The 23,879-nt window shown below is 45.0% G+C and overlaps 1 protein-coding gene across 6 annotated transcripts in view; it reads left to right on the forward strand.

The window, feature by feature from the left end:
* The window catches only part of mak (male germ cell-associated kinase), a 417,670-nt gene that overhangs the window by 338,168 nt on the left and 55,623 nt on the right, over positions 1–23,879 (forward strand). For all 6 annotated transcript variants that reach the window (XM_068058371.1, XM_068058408.1, XM_068058377.1 and 3 more), the window contains one exon: positions 4,858–4,997. In XM_068058371.1, coding sequence (XP_067914472.1) covers positions 4,858–4,997 — 140 coding nt within the window. The remainder of the gene's footprint in view (positions 1–4,857; positions 4,998–23,879) is intronic.

Raw genomic sequence — 23,879 nt, forward strand, 5'->3', positions numbered from 1 at the left:
ATATGGACCACGACCTCTGACTATTCGCCCACCCCCTCAGAATGTCTTGAGGTTTGCGGACAAGTTAAAGCTCAACAAGATCATAGCATCATAGAAAGTTTGAGGCACAGAAAGAGGCCACTTGGCCCATCGTGTCTGTGTCAGCCGAAAAACAATCCACCTATTCTAAACGCACCTTCCAGCATTTGGTCTGTAGACCTGCAGATTACAGCACTTGAGGTACATATCCAAACTCCTTTTGAATGAGTTAAGGGTCTCTAACTCAGCTACCCTTTCAGGCAATGATTTCCAGACCCCCACTACCCTCTGGGTGAAAAGGTTTTTCCTCATCTCCCCTTAAATCTACCAGTCACTTTAAATCCTTGCCCCCTCATCATTGACCTCTCTGCTAAGGTGAATAGATCCTTCACCTCCACTCTGTCCAGGCCCCTCAAAATTTTGCATATCTCTATCAAATCTCCCCTCAGCCATCTCTGTTCCAAGGAGAACAACCCCAGCCTATCCAATCTTTCCTCATAGCTGCATTTTTCCATTCTTGGCAACATCCTGGTAAATCTCCTCTGCACCCTCTCCAGTGCAATTACATCCTTTCTGTAATGAGGTGACCAGAACTGCATACAGTACTCAAGTTGTGGCCTAACCAATGAATTATATTGTTCCAGCATAGCCTCCCTGCTCTTATATTCTATACCTCAGCTAATAAAGAAAAGGATTCCATATGCCTTCTTAACCACCTTATCGACCTGTCCTGCTACCTTCAGGGATCTATGGACATTCACTCCAAGGTCTCTCACTTCCTCTACACTTCTCAATATTTTCCCATTAATCATGTATTCCTTTGCCTTGTTTGACCTCCCCAAATGCATCACCTCACACTTCTCCAAGTTGAATTCCAATTGCCACTTTTCTGCCCATCTGACCAGACTATCAGTATCTTCCTGCAGCCTAAAGCTATCCTCCTCGCTATCTACCACACGGCCAATCTTTGTGTCATCTGCAACCTTCTTGATCATGCCCCCTACATTTATGTCCAAATCATTAATATATACCCCACAAAAGGCAGGGGACTCTGGAAACAGCTCTCCAGTCGCTAAAACAGTCGTCAACAATTACCCTTTGTTTCCTGCCACTGAGCCAATTTTGTATCCTTCTTGCTGCATTTCCCTGGGTCCCATGGGATTTTATACTTTTGACCAGTCTGCCATGTGGAACCTTGTCAAAAGCCTTGCTAAAATCCATGTAGACCACATCAACTGCACTACCCTCAACGATCTTCCTTGTTACTTCTTCAAAAAATTTGATCAAGTTGGTCAAACAAGATCTTTCCTTAACAAATCCATGCTGACTATCCTTGATTAACCTGTACCTTTTTAAGTGACAGTTTATCCTGTCTCTCAGAATAGATTCCAATAATTTGCCCACTACTGAGGTTAGACTGACTGGCCTGTAATTATTTGGTCTATCTTTTGCTCCCTTTTTGAACAGAGGTACAGCGTTAGCAGTTCTCCAATCTCCCAGCACCACACCTGTATCCGGTGAAAACTGGAAAATGATGTCAGACCTTCTGCTATTTCCTCCCTTGCTTCTTTTAACAGCCTAGGGTACATTTCATCTGGCCCTGGTGATTTATCAATTTTCAAGGATGCTAATCGCATTAATACTTCCTCTCTCCCTATGTTTATCACATCCAATATTTCACACTCCTCCTCCTTAACTACAATATCTGCATCATCCCTCTCTTTTGTGAAGACAGATGCAAAGTATTCTTTAAGAACCATACCAACATCTTCCACCCCTACACATAGGTTACCTTTTTGGTCCTATATGCGCCCTACGGACGTACAGGTCAAAAGTGCTTGGAGAAGCGAACAAAGAGGACATTGACTTTGAGAAAGGTCTGGGAGATCCAACCCATTACAACTGGTAGCTACTCAGTGACATCCTTGACCCTGGCACTAGGGAGGCAACGTACCTTCCTGGAATCATGTCTGCGGCCTGTCTGTTCTCCTCAGTATTGAATCTCTTACCACTATGGCTCTTCCATTCTACTTCCTGCCTTCCTTCCCCCAGCCCTGCCGTTTGGAGCTGAGCTCTGCCTGAACTTCCCAGAGAAACCATCATACTCACCCGTATTCAGAACTTGGAGAGTGAGATTAACTAAGGGGATCCCTGTCCTGCCTACCTGGTCCTCCATGTGCTTCTGGCAGTCACCATTCTCTCTCTGCCTGCACATTTTTAAGCTTCAGGGTGACCACCTCTGGAAACGTACTATCCGCAAAATTCCCAGCCTTGCAGAAGCACCGTAGTGTCTTCAGCCACCACTCAAGCTTTGGCACCCGGAGCTGGAGCTGCTCTAGTTGGTGACACTTCCTGCACATATGGTTATCCAGGCCACGTCCAAGATTTCCCAGATAACATGGGATGTGTATTCCACAGGGCTGAGGTGCCGTGCCATGCCTTTACTTTCCAGACCATTAACTAGAAACACTTACCAGCTATTCACCAATCGGCTCCTTCATGATAGAGGTTTACAAAGTTATGAGCGGCATGGACAGAGTGGATAGTCAGAAGCTTTTTCCCAGGGTGGAAGAGTCAGTTACTCGGGTACATAGGTTTCAGGTGCGAGGGGCGAAGTTTAGAGGGGATGTGCGAGGCAAGTTCTTTACACAGGGGCTGGCGAGTGCCTGGAACTTGCTGCCGGGGGAGGTGGTGGAAGCAGGTAAGATAGCGATGTTTAAGAGGCATCTTGACAAATGCATGAATAGGATGGGAATAGAGGGATACGGTCCCCAGAAGTGCGGGAAGTTTTAGTTTAGACAGGCATCATGATCGGCGCAGCCTTGGAGGGCCGAATGGCCTGTTCCTGTGCTGTACTGTTGTTTGTTCTTTGTTCTCTGGTTGGGATGTCACTATAGCTGTTTTGCAGATGTTGTATTTGTTGTTTTGATTTCGCTGGAGGATGTCTCCCCTGCTTTAAATCCTCAGTCACTGCGCTTAGTCTCCACCCAGCTCCACTGCCGCTGCCAGCGAGACTCTTGGCTGCCTCTCCCTCCCTCACTTTAACTGCTTGGTTATTGCGCTCAGTCTCCAACCAGGTCCGCTGCCGCCGCTGCTGCCAGTGAGCCTCATGAAGAGGATAGTGATAGACTTCAAGAGAACATTCAGAGGCTGGAGGAATGGGAAGGTACCTGGCAGATGAAATTTAATGCAAAGAAGAGTGAAGTGATACACTTTGGCAGGAAGAACAAGGAAAGGCAATATAAAATAAAGGATTCAATTCTAAAGTGGGTGTAGAAGCAGAGGGACCTTGGGGTATATGTGCACAAATCATTGGAGGTGGCAGCGAAGGTTGAGAAAGCAATTAATAAGGCATACGAGATTCTGGGCTTTATAAATAGAGGCATAGAGTGCAAAAGCAAGGAAATTGTGGCGAACCTTTATAAAATACTAGTTTGGCCTCAACTAGAGTATTGTGTCGAATTCTGGGCACCACACTTTAGGAAGGATGTGAAGGAATTAAAGAGGGTGCAGAAAGGATTTCCGAGAATAGTTTCAGGGATGAGTGACTTCAGTTACGTGGATAGATTGGAGAAATTGGGGCGGTTCTCCTTAGAGAAGAGAAGGTTGAGAGGAGATTTGATAGAAGTGTTCAAAATCCTGAGGGGTCTGGACAGCGTAGATAGGGAGAAATTGTTCCCATTGACGGAAGGGTCGAGGACCAAAGGACACCAATTTAAGGTGAATGGCAAACGACCAACATGAGGAAAAGGTTTTTTACACAGCGAGTGTTTAGGATCTGGTATGTATTTGCCTGATGGTGTGCTGGAGGGAGATTCAATTGTGGCTTTCAAAAGAGAATTTGATAATTTATCTGAAGAGAAAAAATTTGGAGGGCCACAGGGAAAAAGGGGGGGGTGTGGGGCAAGCTGAGTTGCACTTGCAACAGGTTGGCACAGACACGAGATGCTAAATTGCCTCCTTCTGTGCTGTAACCATTCTACAATTCTATGATTCATTGGTTGTTAAGTGCTTTGGAATGTCCTGAAGTTGTGAAAGGCACAAGTCTCTTTTATTTTCCCCATATCTCCTCTCCCGTCACTGCTTGCCATCTGTTTTCAGCTGTGCAGTGCCTTGGGACATTTTATTATTGTGAAGTCATTATAATAATACATGCTGTTACTGTTTGAGTTTCTCAAGTCCCCCACCCACATTTAGCTGACACACCAAATACTAACTTCTGCATCAACCTCATAGTCTACGTCTGCAAATGTTGAAATGTAAACATCCCACATTCTTTATACTTCAATTCCTCCTAGGTATTAATGTTTCTGAACTTCCTCACTTTCCCATATTTACTACTTCCTGGTCTGGTTTTATTCCTTTGGCATCTTCCGAAATTTTATTCTATTTTTGGAATTGCACATCAGTATCTTCTCCCCTTTTCCTCCCTCTCAGGACTGGTCAGTTAGAACACCATTGAACTTGGCAATTTTCAAAAATTATGTCTACTTTCTGTCTGAAATTATTTTATAATAATGCTATAAATAACTCATTAAATCAACTTTGTGCATAAACTTCCTAAAATTTAGAGCCAATTTACCCACTTTTTCACTTATCAGTAAAACAAAATTGTTACAAGGCAGAGATAGTTTTAGTGCTGTTGTTTGCAAACTAAAGCAAGCCTAAATTGAATGATATGGATTTCTGTATATTAATCCAGTAAATATGGCCATACCTCAGTCTAGTAAGAATGGAGAAGTTGCTTACATTTACATACTGCATTTATTATTCCGAGATTCAGAATTGTTTTCATGTGCAATGTCAACAAGCGTCCAACTGCACTATTATAATTTACAGGACAGCCGAGCACAAACAACAAAACCATAACATCAGAGGAAACAAAACCATTCCAAATACTACCATGATGAGAGTTGATTCTGGATTATCTGCATCTTCAGCAAGGCAACACTATTTGAGACAGTCAAGATACCTTCCAGGTAAGCAGAAACAGATCACAGCTCATTCTACCAGCTATTATGATACTGGGGTGGAATGTTCCTGCTTTGATTTCTGATCTATGCAGTGTTAAGAAAGAGTATTGCTCTCATTGGCCTCAGCACCCCAGGGCTAAGAAATGTGTGGAGGGGGAAATCTCCCAGGCTTCCTAATGAACCCTAATTGCTATCCACAGCTGCCTATTGGAAAGTGGGCAATAGGTCAGGATATGAATAGTTTCAAATGATGTATTTTATAATTGCATTGCCTGTCGTCTAGACTCGCACATAAAATGTGGTCACTTGGGTAAGGTACTGTAGGACTGTACCTTAGTATGATGAGTGGAGAGCAGATAAGAAAATTGAAAGTGAAATGCAAGTCTCACTTATGCTATGATATCAGTCTATACATTCAACCACACATCACCTGTTTTCAGACGCTGAATAAGATTTCAAACTGGCCAGCAGGATGCGCAAGTTCATTATAAACTGGAAATGTCACACACCATATTGGTATAAGCAAGTCCTTTTTTAAATTCTTTCATGGGATGTAGGCGTCGCTGGCATGACCAGCATTTCTTGCCCATCCCTAATTGCCCTTGACAAACTGAGTGGCATGCTAGGCCATTTCAAAGGGTACAGAAGAGTCACTGTTGACTAAATCTGAAAAACCCCAATAAATTTTGCTTCAATTCAATGCAAATGCAGTCTCGCCAGCTGTTCACCAATTCAAATTGTTGTCCCCCGCTTTGTGACGGCAGTACCACCTTGGAGCTTTCCCAATGCTGACAAAATATGGAACCGATGTCACAACGTCGGGTTTCTGGTCGAGCGCATCCACCCTGATTTTTTGGCCCCCATACCTCCACTCCCACTCCTGCTGGCCGTAGCCTGGTATATTTATCAATCTTAAGGAAATCCACTCCCTGAACATACAGCTGGTTTGTGACTACATGTGCCCAGCATCCAGAGAGAAGTCATGATTCTTTCATCCTGTGTCAGTCCTCTGTGCCACCTAGAGTCATAGCACAGAAGGAAACCTTGCATGGGATGATGCCGTGGAAAGGCTGTTGGGGGTGATTGAGGAGTGGATCAGGATGTTTTAAGGGGTACGGTCCTTTTGGAAAGCTGAAAGGGGAAGAGAGGGAAAGATGTGTTTGGTAGTGGCATCACGCTGGAGGTGGCAGAAATGGTTGAAAGCAGAGGCTGGTGGGGTGGAATGTGAGGAAAAAAGGAACACTATCATGGTTCTAGGAGGGGCAAGAGGGTGAGGGCAGAAATGCAGGAAATGGAATGGACATGGTCCAGGACCTTGCCAGCTGTGGTGGAGGGGATCCCTTGGTTGAGGTAAAATGAAGTGATTGAGGAAAAAGGAAGCACCAGTATAGAACAGAGTACTAGGAGCATGGAATAGAGATCTTACAACAAGGTAAGGGGTGTGAGGAAGTGTAGTCAAGTTAGCTGTAGGAGTTACTGGGTTTATAGTGAATATTGGTCCTTAGCCTAGGCCCAGAAATGGAGACAGAGAAGTCAAGGATGGAAAGCGAAGAGTCAGAGATGGACCATGTGAAAACGAGGGAAGGGTGGAAATCGGAAGCAAAGTTGATGAAGTTTTCCAGTTCTGGGAGACAGCAGGAAATGGGACCAATACAATCATCAATATACTGGAAAAAGAGGTGAGGGAGGGGACTTGAGTCATGGTTTTGACAGGGGGAGATCATATCTAACAAACTTGATTGAATTGTTCGAGGAGGTGACTAGATGTGTAGATGAAGGTAAAGCAGTTGATGTAGTTTACATGGACTTTTGATAAGGCTTTTGATAAGGTCCCACATGGGAGATTGGTTAAGAAGGTAAGCACCCGTGGGATCCAAGGCAATTTGGCAACTTGGATCCAAAATTGGCTTAGTGGCAGGAGGCAGAGGGTGATGGTCGAGGGTTGTTTTTGCGATTGGAAGCCTGTGACCAGTGGTGTACTGCAGGGATCGGTGCTGGGACCCTTGTTGTTTGTAGTGTACATTAATGATTTAGACGTGAATATAGGAGGCATGATCAGTACGTTTGCAGCTGACACAAAAATTGGTGGTGTCGTAAATAGTGAGGAGGAAAGCCTTAGATTATAGGACGATATCGATGGGCTGGTAAAATGGCAAATGGAATTTAATCCTGAGAATTGTGAGGTGATGCATTTTGGGAGGACTAACAAGGCAAGGGAATATACAATGGATGGTAGGACTCTAGGAAATACAGAGGGTCAGAGGGACCTTGGTGTACTTGTCCATAGATCACTGAAGGCAGCAGCACAGGTAGATAAGGTGGTTAGGAAGGTATATGGGATACTTGCCTTTATTAGCCGAGGCCATAGACTATAAAAGCAGGAAGGTTATGATGGAGCTGTATAAAATACTGGTTAGGCCACAGCTGGAATACTGTGTGCAGTTCTGGTTGCCACACTATAGGAAGGATGTGATTGCACTGGAGAGGGTGCAGAGGAGATTCACCAGGATGTTGCCTGGGCTGGAGCATTTCAGCTATGAAGAGAGAGATAGGCTAGGGTTGTTTTCCTTAGAGCAGAGAAGGCTGAGGGGAGACCTGATTGAGGTATACAAAATTATGAGGGGCATAGATAGGATAGATGGAAGAAACCTTTTCCCTTAGCGGAGGTGTCAGTAAACAGGAGGTATAGATTTAAGGTAAGGGGCAGGAGGTTTAGAGGGGATTTGAGGTAAAATCTTTTCACCCAGAGGGTGGTTAGAATCTGGAACACACTGCCTGAAGGGGTGGTAGAGGCAGGAACCCTCACAATATTTAAGAAGTATTTAGATGAGCACTTGAAACGCCATAGCATACAAGGCTACGAGCCAAGTGCTGGAAAACGGGATTAGAATAGATAGGTGCTAGATGGCCAGCACGGACACGATATGCCGAAGTGCCTGTTTCTGTGCTGTATAACTCTATTTATTAGAATTACCTTCAAATTTTTGAATGCCAGCTGGCACGGCTCTGACCACACCACTTTTGCACTTTAGCAGGTCAACAGGGGAGCAGCTAAGGTGCTGAAATTGGGAACATTCCTAGCAAGCACATGATTTCCTTCTTGGTTTTTGGAAATGGGAAATATCTATGCTGTATAACTCTATGACTCTGTCAAGATAAGGAATAAAGGAAATGTAAACCGGCAGGGAACGGATACAGTTATAAGGATAAAATGGCTATTAAAAAGTGAGTACAACGATTGATAAAAAGGAATTAAATTGCCTGTACAGTAATGTGTACAGCTTCCAAAATAAATCAAAGAAACTGGAAACAACAATTTGTAGTCAAGAACCAAACTGGTACTCAGATTTGGAGACTGCTGGAGACCTTGAAGGAGTGCAGTCCAGGCCATAGCACCAATGGGCAAGGGACTGCACAGGAGGAAACAGCGAAGAGTGGAAATGCAGTCTTTACAGCAGATCCCATAGTTAGGAGAACAGATAGGCATTTCTGTAATGGTCATCGTGCGTTCAGCATGGTGGTATAAGGGTAAAGGACATCCCCGCAGAGGGTGCAGAATATTCTGCAGGGGGATAGGGGTGAGCCAGAAGTTGTGGTATACATCGGACCCACTGTCATAGAGAGAGCAGGTATTGAGGTCCTACGTCAGATTTTCAGGAGCTAGGGAGGAAATTAAAATGTAGGACGTTGAAGGTAGTAATCTCTGGATTACTCCCAGTGCCATGCGCCAACGAGACTGGAAATAGGAAGTTAGGGAGGCTCAATGTGTGGCTTGAAGCAGGATGCAAGAGGGAGGGTTTCAGATTCCTGGGACATTGGGATCAGTTCTGGGGCAGAAGGCACCCATCCAAAAGGGACGGAATACACCTCAACAGGACTGTGCCAATGTCCTTGTGGGGAGATTCACTGGTGTGGTTGTGGAGGGTAGGCGGTGGCGTAGTGGTATTATCACTGGACTAGTAACCCAGAGACCCAGAGTATTTCTCTGGGGACATGGGTTCGAATCCCACCACAGCAGAAGGTGGAATTTGAATTTAATTAATAAATCTGGGATTAAAAGCTAATCTAATGATGGTCATGAAACCATTGTCGATTGTTGTAAAAACCCATCTGGTTCACGAATGTCCTTTAGGGAAGGAAATCTGCTGTCCTTACCTGGTCTGGCCTACATGTGACTCCAGACCCACAGCAATGCCCTCTGAAATGGCCTAGCAAGCCACTCAGTTGCACCTAACGACTACGAAGTCAATAAAAAGGAATGAAACCGGACGGACCGCCGGGCATCGACCTCGGCACCGGAAATGACAACGGCAAACCCAGCCCTGTCGACCCTGCGGAGTCCTCCTGACTAACATCTGGGGGCTTGTGCCAAAGTTGGGAGAGCTGTCCCACAGACTAGTCAAGCAACAGCCTGACATAGTCATACTCACGCAATCATACCTTACAGACAATGTCCCTGACACTGCCATCACCATCCCCAGGTATGTCCTGCCGGTGGGACAGACCTACCAGAGGTGGTGGCACAGTGGTATACAGTAGGGAGGGCGTTGCCCTGGGAGTCCTCAACTTCGACTGCGGACCCCATGAAGTCTCATGGCATCAGGTCAAATATGGGCAAGGTAATCTCCTACTGATTACCACCTACCGCCCTCTCTCAGCTGATGACTCAGTCCTCTTCCATGTTGAACACCACTTGGAGGAAGCACCGAGGGTGGCGAGGGCACAAAATGTACTCTGGGTGGGGGACTTCAATGTCCATCACCAAGAGTGGCTCGGTAGCACCACTACTGACCGAGCTGGCCGAGTCCTAAAGGACATAGCTGCTAGACTGGGTTTGCGGCAGGTGGTGAGGGAACCAACAAGAGGGGAAAACATACTTGACCTCGTCCTCACCAATCTGCCTGCCGCTGATGCTTCTGTCCATGACAGTATTGGTAGGTGTGACCACCGCACGGTCCTTGTGGAGACGAACTCCCGCCTTCACATTGAGGATACCGTCCATCGTGTTGTGTGGCACTATCACCATGCTAAATGGGATAGATTTCGAACAGATCTAGCAATGCAAAACTGGGCGTCCATGAGGCACTGTGGGCCATCAGCAGCAGCAGAATTGTACTCAACCACAATCTGTAACCTCATGGCCCAGCATATCCCCCACTCTACCATTACCATCAAGCCAGGAGACCAACCCTGGTTCAATGAAGAGTGTAGGAGGGCATGCCAGGAGCAGCACCAGGCATACCTCAAAATGAGGTGTCAACCTGGTGAAGCTACAACCCAGGACTTCTTGCGTACCAAACTGGGTAAGCAACATGCGATAGACAGAGCTAAGCGATCCCATAACCAACGGATCAGATCTAAGCTCTGCAGTCCTGCCACATCCAGCCATGGATGGTGGTGGACAATTAAACAACTAACTGGAGGTGGTGGCTCCACAAATATCCCCATCCTCAATGATGGGGGAGCCCAGCACATCAATGCGAAAGATAAGGCTGAAGCATTTGCAACAATTTTCAGCCAGAAGTACCTGAGTTGATGATCCATCTCGGCCTCCTCCTGAAGTCCCCAGCATCATAGATGCCAGACTTCAGCCAATTCGATTCACTCTGCGTGATATCAAGAAACGACTGAAGGCACTGGATACTGCAAAAGCTATGGGCCCTGACAATATTCCGGCAATAGTACTGAAGACCTGTGCTCCAGAACCTGCCGATCACTTAACCAAGCTGTTCCAGTACAGCTACAACACCATCATCTACCCTGCAATGTGGAAAATTGCCCAGGTATGTCCTGTACATAAAAAGCAGGACAAGTCCAACCCGGCCAATTACCGCCCCATCAGCCTACTCTCAATCATCAGTAAAGTGATGGAAGGTGTCATCAACAGTGCCATCAAGTGGCACTTGCTTAGCAATAACTTGCTCAGTGACACTCAGTTTGGGTTCCGCCAGGGCCACTCAGCTCCTGACCTCATTACAGCCTTGGTTCAAACATGGACAAAAGAGCTGAGCTCAAGAGGTGAGGTGAGGCTGACGGCCCTTGACATCAAGGCAGCATTTGACCGAGTATGGCATCAAGGAACCCTAGCAAAGCTGAGGTCAATGGGAATCAGGGGGAAAACCCTCCGCTGGCTGGTGTCGTTGTGGTTATGGAAGTCAATCTCATTTGGGGCGGCACAGTGGCGCAGTGGTTAGCACCGCAGCCTCACAGCTCCAGCTACCCGGGTTCAATTCTGGGTACTGCCTGTGTGGAGTTTGCAAGTTCTCCCTGTGTCTGCATGGGTTTCCTCCGGGTGCTCCGGTTTCCTCCCACATGCCAAAGACTTGCTGGCTGATAGGTAAATTGGCCATTAGCAATTGCCCCTAGTATAGGTAGGTGGTAGGGAAATATAGGGACAGGTGGGGATGAGGTAGGAATATGGAATTAGTGTAGGATTAGTATAAATGGGTGGTTGATGGTCGGCACAGACTCGGTGGGCCGAAGGGCCTGTTTCTGTGCTGTATCTCTAAACTAAACTAAACTAAACTAAACTAAACTAAACTAAACAAAACAATCATCTGAGCTCCAGGACATCACTGCAGGAGTTCCTCAGGGTAGTGTCCTAGGCCCAACCATCTTCAGCTGCTTCATCAATGACCTTTCTTCAATCAGAAGGTCAGAAGTGGGGATGTTCGCTGATGATTGCACAATGTTCAGCACCATTCGTGAATCCTCAGATACTGAAGCAGTCCGTGTAGAAATGCAGCAAGTCCTGGACAATATCCAGGCTTGGGCTGATAAGTGGCAAGTAACATTCGCGCCACACAAGTGCCGGGCAATGACCATCTCCAACAAGAGAGAATCTAACTATCTCCCCTTGACATTCAACGGCATTACCATCGCTGAATCCCCCACTATCAACATTCTAGGGGCTACCATTTACCAGAAACTGAACTGGAGTAGCCATATAAATACCGTGGCTACAAGAGCAGGTCAGAGGCGAGGAATCCTGAGGCGAGTAACTCACCTCCTGACTCCCCAAAGCCTGTCCACCATCTACAAGGCACAAGTCAGGAGTGTGATGGAATACTCTGCACTTGCCTGGATGGGTGCAGCTCCAACAACACTCGAAGCTCGACACCATCCAGGACAAAGCGGCCCCCTTGATTGGCACCCCATCTACAAACATTCACACCCTCCACCACCGACGCACAGTGGCAGCAGTGTGTACCATCTACAAGATGCACTGCAGCAATGCACCAAGGCTCCTTAGACCGCACCTTCCAAACCTGCGACCTTTACCAATGAGAAGGACAAGGGCAGCAAATACATGGGAACACCTGCAAGTTCCCCTCCAAGTCACACACCATCCTGACTTGGAACTATATTGCTGTTCCTTCACTGTCGCTGGATCAAAATCCTGGAACTCCCTTCCTAACAGCACTGTGGGTGTACCTACCCCACATGGACTGCAGCGGTTCAAAAAGGCAGCTCACCACCGCCTTCTCAACGGCAATTAGGGATGGGCAATAAATGCTGGCCTGGCCAGTGACGCCTACATCCCATGAATGAATTTTTTAAAAATTGGCAGGGGGATGGGCACCAGCATATAGAGGTAGAAGAGCGGAATAAGGTGCATAAAGGAGTGAGAGTGTTGGATTGTACTAGTGAAGGAAGTAGTACCATATTAGATAGGAACAAACTAAGAAGGATTACGAGGAATACAAAGACAGGTTTACCACGCATGTATGTAAACAGACGAAGTGTGGTGAATAAGGATGATGAGCTAGAAGTACAAATAACTGTGTAGGAATATGATGTAATGGCAATAACAGAAACATGGTTTAAAAATGGTGAGGACTAGGTTCTTAATATTCATAGATACAAAATATTCAGAAAAGTTAGAGAAGGAAAAAATGGAGGTGGGGTTACAGTACTGATTAGACTTAGTGTTGGAAAGAGAGGATATGCTTGAGGGGCAAAGACAGACTCCATTTAGTTAGAAATAAAAACAAGAAATGCTGGAACCACTCAGCAGGTCTGGCAGCATCTGTGGAAAGAGAAGCAGAGTTAACGTTTCGGGTCAGTGACCCTTCATCGGAGCTTCCATTTAGTTAGAGTTGAGAAGCAAAAAGGATATGGTGACACTACTAGGGGTATTCTATGGGTGAATAAGAGAAAGAGGAGCAAATCTGCAGGGAAATCACAGAGATGTGCAATGAATATAGAGTCGTGATATTGGGACTTACTCAAATATCAATTGGGATAATCAATGTTAGAATAAAGGCTAAAGAGGAAGAGGAATTTCTGAAATGTGTTCAGTAGAACTTCCTTGGCCAGTATGTTTTCAGTCCAACTAGGAAGGAGGCATTGCTGGATCTGGTGCTGAGGAATGAGGTGAGCCAAGTGTCCAAGTCTCTGTGGAGGAACACTTAGGTAAGAGTGATCGTTGTATCATAAGGTTTAGTTTAGTTTTGGAAGGAAAGTGGAGGAATAAATATGTAAGCAAATCTTTAAAATGAGTATAAGCCATAGAATAATAATTATAGGGATTTCAACTACCCCCAAATAAACAGACAAGTAGAGGTGGGAATAGAGAATGGAGTTTTGCAGAAGTAAGCATAGGGAAACATTTAAATAAGAGTGATCACACCATAATAAGTTTTAACCTAATCATTGCCAAAGTTGTATGTCAGCCAAAGACCAAAGTTATAGATTAGAAAAATGGCTAATTTCGAGGGGATGGGAATGGAACTAGTGAAGACAAGCTGGAAGAAAAATAATGACAAACAGATAGAACGGCGGTGAGAAACCATGGATGAATAAAGAGATAAGGGCAAAATTGAAACTAAAGAAATGCTAAGTATATAGACAATAAAAGGTTAGGGAAGAAATCAACAAAACTATTAGGACGGCAAAGAGGAACTACAAAATTAAATTATCAAGGAATATAAAAAGAGATATTCAAGTATTGTACAGGCACATAAATAAAAAGATCGGGACTCTGAGAGATGCACAGGGTAAACTCACAGGTAGTGACAGCAAAATGAAATATTGAATAATTACTTTGCCTCAGCATTTACCAGGGGAACTAATAGGATGGATATGACATTCGTAGAAGAGATCAAAAAAGACCTCTAACATAGAAAAGAAGGAGGTAATTGATGAACTGGACAAACAGAGGATTAAAACACCTGGACCGGATGAATTGCATCCATGCATACTAAAAGAAGTGGTGTACCACAGGGATCAGTGCTGGGACCCTTGCTCTTTGTAGTGTACATTAATGATTTAGACGTGAATATAGGAGGTATGATCAGTAAGTTCACAGATGACACGAAAATTGGTGGTGTTGTAAATAGTGAGGAGGAAATCCTTAGATTACAGGGAGATATAGATGGGCTGGTAAGATGGGCGGAGCGGTGGCAAATGGAATTTAATCCTGAAAAGTGTGAGGTAATGCATTTTGGGAGGACTAACAAGGCAAGGGAATACACAATGGATGGTAGGACCCTAGGAAGTACAGAAGGTCAGAAGGACCTTGGTGTACTTGTCCATAGATCACTGAAGTCAGCAGCACAGGTAGATACGGTGGTTAGGAAGGCATATGGGATACTTTCCTTTATTACCGAGGCATAGAATATAAGAGCAGGGAGGTTATGATGGAGCTATATAAAATGCTAGTTAGGCCACAGCTGGAGTACTGTGTACAGTTCTGGTCACCACACTCTAGGAAGGATGTGATTGCACTGGAGAGGGTGCAGAGAAGATTCAGCAGGATGTTGCCTGAGGTGGAGCATTTCAGCTATGAAGAGAGACTGAAAAGGGTTGTTTTCCTTGGAGCAGAGAAGGCTGAGGGGGGACATGATTGAGGTATACAAGATTATGAGGGGCATTGATTGGTTAGATAGGAGGAAACCTTTCCACTTAGCGGAGGAGTCAAGAACCAGGGGGCCTAGATTTAGGGTAAGGGGCAGGAGTTTTAGGGGAGATTTGAGGAAACATTTTTTCACCCAGAGGGTGGTTTAAATCTGGAACGCACTGCCTGAAGGGGTGGTGGAGGCAGGAACCCTCACAACATTTAAGAAGTATTTAGATGAGCACTTGAAACGCCATAGCATACAGGGCTATCGTCCTGGTAAATCTTCTCTGGTACCATTTGTAGGGAGCCAGATATTCCAGTGAATCATGGATTTGAATAGGAGCCAGCCAAAGAAAGTCGCACTGCTGTATATGTAGGTCAGTCAAAGCACCCTTTAATGATTTAACATTCCATATAACATTAGAACAGTTTACGCAAGCATGAAGATTGTACGCATTACCTGATGCTATCATTAAACTAAGGAGTTCAACAGCAACACATCAGAGTAATCAGCTCTCGCATGGCACTAGTCGTTCATTCTGGTGCGACGTTCTTTAGGGAAAGCTTTGTTAGGCTCTCATCGACTGTGCTAGATCTGCGTGACGTCCCATCCTATGTGGTCCTTGCTATTTGGGTATTTGGGGCATGAATAAAAGTTAGGGGAGTGTCGCATTTTTGTCCAATCATCCCCAGCTCCTCACCATATCCCATTGCTTGGCCTCAGCGATGGATAGTTGTCTATTCGGTTTCTCCGTGATGTTCAACCCAGATGCAATTATCTCTTGCATGATTCCAGCATTTCTTGTCCAATCTGCACCTTCTCCTTTGTTACCTCTTGCCCCACCCCCACCTCACTTGTTTATAATCTGTGACTTTTCTAATATTTGTCAGTTCCGAAGAAGGGTCACTGACCCAAAACGTTAACTCTGCTCTTTCCACAGATGCTGCCAGACCTGCTGAGTGAATCCAGCATTTCTTGTTTTTGTTTCAGATTTCCAGCATCCGCAGTATTTTGCTTTTATTATGCAATTATCTCTTTTCGTTTTAGGGACAATTGGTATGCGTAGGCTTTATTTGGGTGCAGACCCTCTCGATGCTTTGTGTTCTGTCATCTAACTGCTTCAGCAGTCTTTGACTCCACGTCCTTCTGGTAGTTTGGCGACCATAATTGCACGCAATATTCTAAGTGTGGCCTAACTAAGGTTTTGTACAGCTGCAACATGACTTGCCAATTTTTATACTCTATGCCCCGACCGATGAAGGCAAGCATGCCGTATGCCTTCTTGACTACCTTATCCACCTGCGTTGCCACTTTCAGTGACCTGTGGACCTCTACGCCCAGATCTCTCTGCCTGTCAATACTCCTAAGGGTTCTGCCATTTACTGTACACCTCCCACCTGCATTAGACCTTCCAAAATGCATTACCTCACATTTGTCCAGTTTAAACTCCATCTGCCATTTAGGTCTGAGTTGATATTTAGATTTCCCGACAGAGTTTTTGTTTTATAATTAAGTCAGTGGCTGTTTTTGGTGGTCGGGGTTCACCCCATACTGTGGCGGGTTGCAGCTTTCCATACATTTGCATAGCGTGAATCCTCATTACCCGACAAGTATTTCAAATTAAGTTCTATCTGTTAGCGGCAAATGGGAATCATGTGGAACCCGGTTCATGTTCGTTTAAAGGTGGCGTGCACCAGTTGGCTTTGTGCAGTTGTCTGAGGTCAGTGGTTTTCTTCCTTGAACAAAGAACAAAAAACAAAGAACAGTACAGCACAGGAACAGGCCATTCGGCCCTCCAAGCCTGCGCAGATCTTGATGCCTGCCTAAACTAACACCTTCTGCACTTCCGGGGCCATATCCCTCTATTCCCTTCCTATTCATGTATTTGTCAAGATGTCTCTTAAACGTCGCTATCGTATCTGCTTCCACCACCTCCCTTGGCAGCAAGTTCCAGGCACTCACCATCCTCTGTGAAAAAAAACTTGCCTCGCACATCCTCTCTAAACTTTGCCCCTCGCACCTTAAACCTATGTCCCCTAGTAACTGACTCTTCCACCCTGGGAAAAAGCTTCTGACTATCCACTCTGTCCATGCCATTCATAACTTTGTAAACCTCGATCATGTCACCCCTCCACCTCCGTCGTTCCAGTGAAAACAATCCGAGTTTTTCCAACGTCTCCTCATAGCTAATGCCCTCCAGACCAGGCAACATCCTGGTAAACCTCCTCTGTACCCTCTCCAAAGCCTCCACATCCTTCTGGTAGTGTGGCGACCAGAAATGCACGCAATATTCTAAGTGTGGCCTAACTAAGGTTCTGTACAGCTGCAGCATGACTTGCCAATTCTTATACTCTATGCCCCGACCGATGAAGGCAAACGTGCCGTATGCCGCCTTGACTACCTTATCCACCTGCGTTGCCACTTTCAGTGACCTGTGGACCTGTACGCCCAGATCTCTCTGCCTGTCAATACTCCTAAGGGTTCTGCCATTTACTGTATACCTCCCACCTGCATTAGACCTTCCAAAATGCATCACCTCACATTTGTCCAGATTAAACTCCATCTGCCATTTCTCTGTCCAAGTCTCCAACCGATCTATATCCTGCTGTATCCTCTGACAATCCTCATCATTATCCGCAACTCCACCAACCTTTGTGTCATCCACAAACCTACTAATCAGACCATCTACATTTTCCTCCAAATCATTTATATATACTACAAACAGCAAATGTCCCAGCACTAATCCCTGCGGAACACCACTAGTCGCATCCCTCCATTCAGAAAAACACCCATCCACTGATACCCTCTGTCTTCTATTACCGAGCCAGTTCTGTATCCATCTTGCCAGCTCACCTCTGATCCCGTGTGACTTCACCTTTTGTACCAGTCTGCCATGAGGGACCTTGTCAAAGGTTTTACTAAAGTCCATATAGATAACATCCTTCCTTCATCAATCATCTTCGTCACTTCCTCAAAAAACTCAATCAAATTAGTAAGACACGACCTCTCCTTCACAAAACCATGAATACTTCGGCACCAGAAAGGCCAACATTGGAATGGGTGTTTGACTGCAGGCTGGGGACCAGCAAGAGCAATTCATTTGCAGGGAAAGCATGGGGGATGGCGTAGGAGGACACAGGGTGGGGTCTCGGGTTTCTGGAGGAGCAGCGGATGGTAGCTGGGAGGACACAGTCTCAGGATAAGGGACCAATCATTTCGGATTGAGATGAGGAGAAATTACTTCACTGGAAGACCTTCTTTAGGTAGTGATTGGTAATTTATTTATTTAGAGATACAGCACTGAAACAGGCCCTTCGGCCCACCGAGTCTGTGCCGACCAACAACCACCCATTTAGACTAACCCTACAGTAATCCCATATTCCCTACCACATACCTACACTAGGGGCAATTTGCACGGCCAATTTACGTATCAACCTGCAAGTCTTTGGCTGTGGGAGGAAACCGGAGCACCCGGCGAAAACCCACGCGGTCACAGGGAGAACTTGCAAACTCCGCACAGGCAGTACCCAGAATCGAACCCAGGTCCCTGGAGCTGTGAGGCTGCGGTGCTAACCACTCCGCCACTGTGCTGCCCGTTACCACTGTGCTGCCCGTAATGACCTGCACCTGCCCACAAAGTTGGTGGGAGTGGAGACGATGAATGATTTCAAAAGGAAATTGGATGGGTACTTGAAGAAAACTTACAGGTCTGTGAGTTGTTGTGGATGATCCATCGTTGAATACATTTGCGGCTGGGTAGACAGATTTTTGGTATCTCGGAATCAAGGGATATGACGCTTGGGCAGAAAAGTGGAGTTGAGGTCTAAGATCAACCATGAATGTATTGAATGGCGGAGCAGGTTCGATTGGCATTATAGTCTACTCCTATTTCTTGTGATACGGTGGGATCTCGGGTGCCTGGAGGAGCAGGGAAGGGAATGTTGCATCCAGGGTGTGTCCTAGGTATTGTTGATACTGCAGATGAAGAGTACAAGAAAACCTGTTTGTTTACCCTTCCACAATTTAGAGGTCAATTTTCCCTCCCGTTTTCCAAATTTCCCGTTTGTCTGGCAGTTCAGATCCCAGACAAGCCCCCAATTGGTTACGGCCACCTGGTGAGGGTGGTTTGCACTGTTCAACTCCCACCTGACTGCAGCAAGTATTTTTTGGTTATGAGGGTATAACCCTAACTTGTTTTATTTGTCAAATGAACAGCTGCCTTGTGGGCGTCTCGGGAGAGACCACGGCTAAGGGAGTAAACCCTAACAGAAAATCCGGAGTGGAACCCCGTAGGCGGTCATGTGTCACCTTTGGCATGTTTCCGGCAGTTCCTGCAGCCATACCGGTGCCAAACGTCGTGCTCTGCACTCCTTTGGACCCCACCAGAAAGGCCGAGAGGGGGGTTTTGACGCTTGGGCAACTCTCAACCTCCATACATTCGCCCAGGCATGCGCCATGGAGAGGTCACTCCATAGTTGCCTCACAGCGACTGACACCACTGACCACCTCTAGGCGCTTACCCATTGTCTCTCGAGACAAGGAGGCCAAAGAAAGCATACAGGGCTACGGGCCAAGTGCAGGAATATGGGACTAGAATAGTTGGGTGCTGTATGGCTGGCACAATGGGCCGCAGGGCCTGTTTCTGTGCTGTATAACTCTTTGACTCTATGACTAAGTTAGATAGCAGAGTGCTACAGTTATATAAAAATTCGCTAGGAAAGGAAATAGTGCCGAAGGACTGGAGGGCATCTAGTCGTTATTCCTAAATTTAAAAGAGATATGGTCAAATCCATGGAGCTATAGACCATTTAATGCTTAACATCATTGGTAGGAAAGATATTGGAATCTTTACTCAAAGGTGGAATAGAAATGCATCTAAAACCCAAAAATGTCATGAAGAATAGTCAGCATGGATTTCAAAGGGGAAGGCCATGTTTGACCAAACTTAATGAATTCTTTGAAGAAGTAGCGGAAAGAGTAGACAAAGATAATGCAGTGAATGTAATGCCCTGAGGGTATGCCTTGATCAATCAGAGTCTAGCTGCCTGGTTTAAATTTCAAACAAAGCTTGGCAGTTAACTATCAGTCATCGTAAACTGGTGCGTTCTCCATGGCAACGCCTCTACCAATCAGAGTTCACTTGCCAACCAATCAGCACTCTCTTCTCATACAGTATAAAAGTGTTGTTTTCCCTTACATTGGTATTCTTTCAGATTGTCCTGATAAGTGCAAGACGAAAAGCTTCGACAATGTGTCTCTATTTTCAGCAATACTCAAGTTCTATACTACTTGGTGGAAGCAGGTACAATAGCGACGTTTAAGAGGCATCTTGACAAATACATGAATAGGATGGGAATAGAGGGATGCGGACCCCCTGGAAGTGCAGTAGGTTTTAGTTTAGACAGGCATCATGATCGGCACAGGCTTGGAAGGCCGAATGTACATGTGAAATTATTCACTGTTCACCTGTATCAGTAGTCCCCACCTACAGATCACCTCATTTAATAATGTTCTAAACTATTAGCACATAAGTACATGCAATTCAAGCAATCAATCATGCATGGACTTAAAAGATTCTCCAGCTCTCCTTTTACCTGCATCCAACTTGTGGATCATTCTTACTAAATACTAGACCTGGCCCTCAGTTGTCTGAATCCAGATTCCATATCCCTCTTTATGTTAATTTTACTCCCTCTGACAGGTACCATTCTATCCCGATTGTCAGTTTCTCTATGGAGTATGTGTCAATGCCTTGATGATTCAAATGTTGTCTCACTGTAGTGGCCACATTAATCATTTCATGCCATACTGTTTGTCAAGTAATTGCACATGTCTGAGACCCGTTCTTCAGTGCATTTCACCAAGTATTTCTGCATGTTAGTTACTTCGCATGTAACAAGTCACATCTGCACCCTTACACTGGTATCCCAATATGCCACACATCCTCACTTTCAGATGATCTTAATCTTGTCTTGAAACCTTTGTTTATATTGTCCCTGTATGGTCCCGATGCCTCAGGTAGTGGACAGACTTTCAAATGGGGTTGTGTTTAAAAAATAAACTCATAGGCAAGGATACAAATATCTCCAAGAGAAGCTGTCAATCACAATTCTTATCTACATTTTCCTGACTTCTGCTGGAAAGTGCTCGACTTCTCGTAAATTCTACACTATATTAATTTAACAGTTTGAATTCTAATTTTTCGTTATTTGTTCCCAAAATTCCTTTATTAGCTCTTGCATCAGCCAGATTTAACTTCCAATATTATAATTAATCCCATTAATTCTCATTCTGTTTCATTTTTTGAGCCCTGGAGGAACTTTACAGTCCAATACAATATTATAATAACTTTAAAACTGAGAATCAAACATTCCCATTTGATTCAAGCATTACCAGATTGTTTTTGTTCTTTTTCTTAGATGAAATTTTAGTTTCTCAAAAGTAACTTGCTAAATTATGTTGGACTCTTTGCATCTCAAAATTATCCCAAATTCAAATAGCAGTGTTGCTGGGGTGACAGGTTTTGTTACTGTTAAATTTATTTTTCCCCAATACTCATGTGGTCCTGGAAACCATTGTCATCTATTTTAAAAATACACAAAGAATCCATTGCGGCTGTGCCCAGAGCTCAATGGGTTAATTTGTCCAAACGTATCTGCCAATTTAGAAACTTAAAATTTAATAATATCCAATATATAAATTTACACTCAGCAATAAAAAAACGAAAAAAACAGCAACAATGGGGTTAATTTCTCTGCTTGTCACCAAGGGGGCAGAGCAAAACATTCCCAGATGCCTCATTTTTAAAAAAAAATTCCGATCAAAAAGAACTAAGCTCCATTTTAAACTTTTTTTCCCAAATTCTTTTTGGTATCTTTCGGGCTTTGAAAACAACAAAAATTATTTGTAACATTATCACTTCAAAGGAAAAGGTCTCCATCAGGAAAGACAGCATTTTAGATTAAACTCCAATTGTTTCCAAATGTTTTAATATATTTTGGAAGAGGCTTTGAACGCAAGGATTTTTTTGATACAACTGAGATGATTACAAATCCCAATTCACAACAATAAACATTTAAAATTCAAAACTGCCAGTGTTATATGAGCGAGCCTTGTAGCCAGAATTAAAGACTTGAAAGCTCATTGTGGCCACGAAATGAAATTCCAGTTTTACCAACTTAACAGGTTAGTTAACCTTAATAATTTAAACTTAATTCAGACCAATACTTATTAACTACATACAGAATAGAATAGCACGTGCTTTTTTTAAAAAAAAGGTAAATTCAATCATTTTTCTTGCTCTTTCTTCAGGCTCGTTTTCAAATGATTTAAATTTCACTAAAAGCATCTTGTTTAAATTGTCCCTCTTTCCTCAACTTGATACCCCTTATTCCCAACTCTGGCTTTCCCCAGTCTACGTTTCCACAATCTTCTTTGTGGGCATAAGGGTCAAGAACCAGAGGGCACCGATTTAAGTAGAATGGCAAAAAAAACCAAAGGTGACATAAGGAATTTTTTTTTTTACACAACGAGTGGTTAGGATCTGGAATGCACCGCCTGAGGGTAGTCATAGAGAGAGTCATAGAGTCATAAGGTTTTACAGCACAGAAATAGGCCCTTCAGCCCAGCGCGCCTGCGCCGACCATCAAGCACCCGTCCTAACTAATCCCATTTCCCCGCACTTGGCCCGTAGCCTTGTATGTTATGGCATTTCAAGTGCTCATCTAAATACTTCTTGAATGTCGTGAGTGTTCCTGCCTCTACCACCTCTTCAGGCAGTGTGTTCCAGATTCCAATCACCCTCTGGGTGAAAAAATTTCTCCTCAAATCCCCTCTAAACCTTCTTCCGCTTCTTCTTCTTCTTTGGCCTCCTTGTCTCAAGAGACAACGGGTAAGCGCCTAGAGGTCATCAATGGTTTGTGGAGCAGCATCTGGAGTGGCTATGAAGGCCAATTCGAGAGTGACAGACTCTTCCACAGGTGCTGCAGATAAAATTGGTTGTCGTGGCTGTTACACAGTTGGCTCTCTCCTTGCGCTTCTATCTTTTTTCCTGCCAACTGCTAAGTCTCTTCGACTCGCCACACTTTAGCCCCACCTTTATGGCTGCCCGCCAGCTCTGGCGATCACTGGCAACTGATTCCCACGACTTGTGGTCAATGTCACAGGACTTCATGTCGCGTTTGCAGATGTCTTTAAAGCGGAGGCATGGACGGCCGGTGGGTCTGATACCAGTGACGAGCTTGCTGTACAATGCGTCCTTGGGGATCCTGCCATCTTCCATGTGGCTCACATGGCCAAGCCATCTTAAGCGCCGCTGGCTCAGTAGGGTGTATATGCTGGGGATGTTGGCCGCCTCGACGACTTCTGTGTTGGAGATACGGTCCTGCCACCTGATGCCAAGGATTCTTCAGAGGCAGCGAAGATGGAATGAGTTGAGATGTCGCTCTTGGCTGACATATGTTGTCCAGGCCTCGCTGCTGTAGAGCAAGGTACTGAGGACACAGGCTTGAAACACTCAGACTTTTGTGTTCCGTATCAGTGCGCCATTTTCCCACACCCTCTTGGCCAGTCTGGACATAGCAGTGGAAGCCTTTCCCATGCGCTTGTTGATTTCTGCATCAAGAGACAGGTTACTGGTGATAGTTGAGCCTAGGTAGGTGAACTCTTGAACCATTTCCAGAGCATGGTCGCCGATATTGATGGATTGAGCATTTCTGACGTCCAGTCACATGATGTTCATTTTCTTGAGGCTGATGGTTAGGCCAAATTCATTGCAGGCAGCTGCAATCCTGTCGATGAGTCTCTGCAGACACTCTTCTGTGTGGGATGTTAATGCAGCATCGTCGGCAAAGAGGAATTCCCTGATGAGGACCTTCTGTACTTTTGTCTTCGCTCTAAGGCGGGCAAGGTTGAACAACCTGCTATCTGAGGAGCTGGGGAATGTAGATTGGGAGCAGCTGTTTGAAGGTAAATCCACATTTGATATGTGGGAGGCCTTTAAAGAGAGGTTGATTAGCGTGCAGGAGAGACATGTTCCTGTGAAAAT

The sequence above is a fragment of the Heterodontus francisci genome, chromosome 2 (genome assembly GCF_036365525.1).
Source record: "Heterodontus francisci isolate sHetFra1 chromosome 2, sHetFra1.hap1, whole genome shotgun sequence".
NCBI classification, from domain to species: Eukaryota; Metazoa; Chordata; class Chondrichthyes; order Heterodontiformes; family Heterodontidae; genus Heterodontus; species Heterodontus francisci.